General features: G+C 38.4%; 1 protein-coding gene across 1 annotated transcript in view; it reads left to right on the plus strand.

Annotated features, from left to right (window-relative positions):
- macf1a (microtubule actin crosslinking factor 1a) overlaps window positions 1–1,882 on the plus strand; it is a 192,530-nt gene extending 190,648 nt beyond the window's left edge. Inside the window, exon 66 of the mRNA XM_048612952.1 lies at window positions 685–1,882. Coding sequence (XP_048468909.1) covers window positions 685–932 — 248 coding nt within the window. The 3' untranslated portion in view covers window positions 933–1,882. The remainder of the gene's footprint in view (window positions 1–684) is intronic.
- Window positions 1,883–4,458: the final 2,576 nt, after the last annotated feature.

The following is a 4,458-nucleotide window of genomic DNA, read 5'->3' on the forward strand; positions in this document are numbered from 1 at the left end:
GCTGTGTTCATCCAGCCCTGCACCTTGTTGTCTCGGATTCTCCAGCATCTGCAGTTCCTACTATCTCTGATTATTTCTCCCCTTCCTTCTTTCTACTGCTGTGCTCCTTGTCAGATAACCACTTCTTCATCCTTCGGTGTTTTTGCCTAGTTCCGCTCTGTTATCCACCCATAGTTAGTGATGCAGGTGGGAATTATTTGAAATAAAGGGTCATTGACAAAAAAAATTGCAGGTTCCAAAAAATTAGCCTTCTCACCTTTGAGAGTGCAGTCATTAACTGGCAGGCATAAATTGGATTGATGCCAATTTAAAACTGTGTTGTTGCAAATTGAAATGACTGTATTGTTGTGTTTTTGCAAGCATTTAATTTGGTTTTTTGACCAAGGTAGAGGGAAAATAAACCAAGGAATCCTCATCTGAGTCATGATCCACTGCTGGTGAAAACAGGTTTTATTGGGATTTCTGGAGATATTCTTGTAAACATTGATTGAGCATTCTTCTCTGCAAGCTGTGAACTCCTATTGAGAAAAAATTTGGAAAAGGGAAACTAAAAACAACTTTAAATATTTAAGACAAAGTAAAAGTACCACTTTTGGCTGCAGGGAAAAGCCAGCATTTATAGCAACCAATAGAGCATCTCCCTATAATAACTTTGATTTATTTATTTGACTTTGTCATCCACAGATTCTAAAAGGACACCAAGTAGGCCAACGAGTCGTGCTGGGAGTCGTGCTGGCAGCAGGGCAAACAGTCGGCGTGGTAGTGACGCTTCAGATTTTGACCTTTTGGAAACACAATCAATGTGTTCGGATATTTCTGAATCCAGCACAGCAGGATCCCAAGCAAGTTCAAGAAAAAGTTCTACAAAACCTTCAAAAATCCCAACACCCTCCAAGAAGACCACCCCAAAAAACACAAGCACCAGAAGATAATGTAAATAATACAGTGGAATAGTCACTTCCCCCACTCTTTCACGCGCACTCTCACACACGCGCTCTCTCTCTCTCTCTCTCTCTCTCACGCGCTGTCTCTCTCTCTCTCACTCACTCACGCGCTGTCTCACACACACGCATCCCTTGTTGAAACCACCAGATGTATGATAGTCTACAAAAAAAATACTTTTGTCACCATTGTAAAAGATTAATTGTGGTCTAATGCTGCCTTATCATTGTACTTTTATCTGTTTTTGTTTTTGTAAGTTAAAAGTTTTTTCATGTGAATATTTATGTAGATAAAACATCCATATTTTGTTCCCATGACCTCTGTGTCTGAGGGAGGTGAGAATGCTTTTAAAAAGAAAGGAAATTTAAATGTGTTCATGTTCTATTGAAGATTTGAACTACTGCTTTTTTTAAAAAAACAAACTTGCATTTACAAAACAACCCTTTAAAAGAAAACTTGCTGTGTAAGCAAGACAAATGCTGCAGTGTTTGTTAGAAATCACGGATACCTCACGGAGTATTTAAAGTGGGAAAAAAAATGGAGTGATGTACAGTTTTAATTATTTTTAAGATTGTTCATTTTTTGCCTGCTGAAAGTTACACAAATAATTATGACAAAAAGTGCACATGCAAGTTGTAAAAGACGATTGTTATCTTGTAAGCAGTATAAAGGACACTTTAATAGCAGCTGATGATTATTATGTGGGCCTCACCAGCAGTTGCTAGTGAGGCCTTTCTCACTTTTTTTATGCTGCTTTTGTTCATTTGAACTGACCACTGGGGCTACATGAGCAGCCGTATTTATATTCTATTGATATCTAGTCTGACCATGTCGCTGTGTGAATCTTCAACTGAAATTGTACCAATGAGTCAAACATTCATTTTTTGTATTCAAAAGCAAATGTGCTTTCAGTAACTTAAAAAAAAAAATTAAGTACTGCTTTCTTGTCTGACTGGTAATTATTCAAGTGGAAGAAGGTTTTCCCTGCTTTGTAGACACCTTTTCTACTAAGTTTGGTGCTTACAACTTTCTTGTGATCAGTTTCAGTTCCAACAAGTGCAAACTATTTGACCTCGTTGCTACTTGTAACTGTAAATGATTATATAAGTGATCCTAGTGTAAACAGCCCATTGTGCGCACAATTTGATTTAAACCCATTTTACATACTTTTTCGGTAATATCATTTTAAACATTAACGGCACCTTATAAACATAAGAAAACATTCTATAACAGTTGACATCTCTGAATTGACAACTGCACCACGTGTGGAGATGGATTGGGAGAATTGTCTGCAATCCAATATCACTGACTGGGATTTTACCTTGGTTGTCTGAGATACTAAAAACTCTTAAGTGAGCCCTCCTTCACGAAGGAGAACTTTGATAGTGTACTTTAGTTGCAAAGTAGGCTAGGGGATCGAATATAATTCTTGTCACCATATTCGCCCTACTCAATATATCATGTCTTCAGCAGGAAGCAGAATAAACAATGTAGATGATGGCTTAAACTGCTGACCAGTTTAATGCAATAGTAAATGGGCCGCTAAGTTGTGGCAATGATATTTAATTTTATAATCAATACAGATTTGACTGTTTTGAAGAAAATAACAAGCAGTTACTCTACAACACTAAATTTCATTAAATTGAGTCCTAACTATGTCTGACTCAAAGACCATGATTATTGCTTCAATGGTAATTATTCAAGCGAATGAAGATTTTCCCTGATGCGAATAATGATTTGCTGCTGATTATCCTCACCGTCTCTTTAGGCTATATTTATTACTTCAGATTACTCAACTGGAACAAGATGGGCTCGGAAGTACCTTGGAGTACAGGCTTTAAAAATGTAGTTCCACTTGTACAGTTCAGCTTCAGACGGGGGAACAACAAGGTACGAAAGAGTGTATGGCACATAATTGATTTTTGAATAATTTTCATGCATGTTTCTGGAAGATGGGGATCAGTTCCGGGCCTGTATGCATCAGACAGATTAAACCTCAAACAGGCCAGGACAAACATCCTTCCGGCCAGTTTGCTAGTGTTGTGAGAGAGGGTTTAAATTAATTTTGCAAAGTGATGAGAACCAGGATGTAGCGTTAGAAGGAGAAATAACATGCAAAAGGATGAGAGACAGAAGACATCAAAGAAATAAGTTATTTCTTGAGATCAGACGAAATGAATCTAATTCAGGTTTGTAAATTATGTAAGTCAAAACATGAAGTCTTTTTTTTTTTAGAAGAAAGGGAAAGTGATTGAGCTGCAGGTGGAAATATGTACTTGGGAAATAATGCCAGGGCAATAAAGGAGACCTCTGGAGTAATGAGATACTGTACATTTCTGGATACCAGATCATCAGAAATGATGAGGAAAGAAAATAAGGGAGGAGAAGGGTAGTAATACTGATTTAAGGAGAAGGTGACTGTGTTTAATAGAGAGAATATCCTCGAGGGGCCAAGACAGAATCTAATCAATTAGAGATAAGAAACAATTGTGAAGTACCATTATATTAATAAGTATAGTCAATAGCCACCACCTAATGGGAAAGAAACAGTGGAACAGACTTAAAGCAAAATGAACACAGAAGCTGGCAAAACTCTGCAGGTCTGGCAGCATCTGTGGGGAGAGAATCAGAGTTAGTGTCAACTCTGGTATGACTCTTATTGAATTGAAGTAGCTTTGTTGTGGTTGGTTGACTCGCCGAGCTGGTTCATTGTTACGCAGACGTTTCATTACCCTGCTGGGTGACAACATCAGTGCAGCCTCCGATTAAAGCGCTGTTGTGTTTACCCACCTGTCATTTAAACCCTGTCTTTTCTCCGTTTAAATAACAGGCGGGAAAACACAACTGCACTCTAGCGGAGGCTGGCATTGATGATGTTACCCAGCAGGCTAATGAAACATCTGCGGAACAACAAACCAGCTCGGCCAGCCAACCAACCAAAACATCCACAACCTGCTACAAATCTACTCTTAAAAACTTTAGTGAAGTAGCTTTATTGTCACATATTTGGATGAGTACAGTGAAAGTATATGTCACTACTTAAAGCTCCGTCTTAGGTACAAGGATACCTAGGTATAATATTTTGTTACAGAATGGAGAAATGAAGAACAAAAGGTTACATTACACCTATACACAATATAACCATAGGTCAGAAAAACAAGAAGCAAGTTAAAAAGACAAACATCACAGTGTCTCTCCAAAGGGTCTCCACAGCGGGCCTCCGCATGATCTGACCACTGGCTGCCACCACTCCCCCCTCCGGCCAGTTGGTCACCAGTGTCCCTGCTCCAGCTGCTTCAAACCTGTAGTGAACTTTGATAGAGGTGAAAGGAACTATTCAGTCGTGATAATGGGAGACTTGTATTAACCCAATCTATATGAGGATAATTATACAATGAAGGGCAGAGAAAAAGTTTAATGAGGAAAAAGGTGTTCCTAAGGAATTATATATGCAATAGCAAAACACAGCAAAGAATATTCAAGGGAGGAAGTCAAATGTCTCATTTCCTTGATATT

The sequence above is a fragment of the Rhincodon typus genome, chromosome 27, assembly GCF_021869965.1.
Source record: "Rhincodon typus isolate 14 chromosome 27, sRhiTyp1.1, whole genome shotgun sequence".
NCBI lineage: Eukaryota > Metazoa > Chordata > Chondrichthyes > Orectolobiformes > Rhincodontidae > Rhincodon > Rhincodon typus.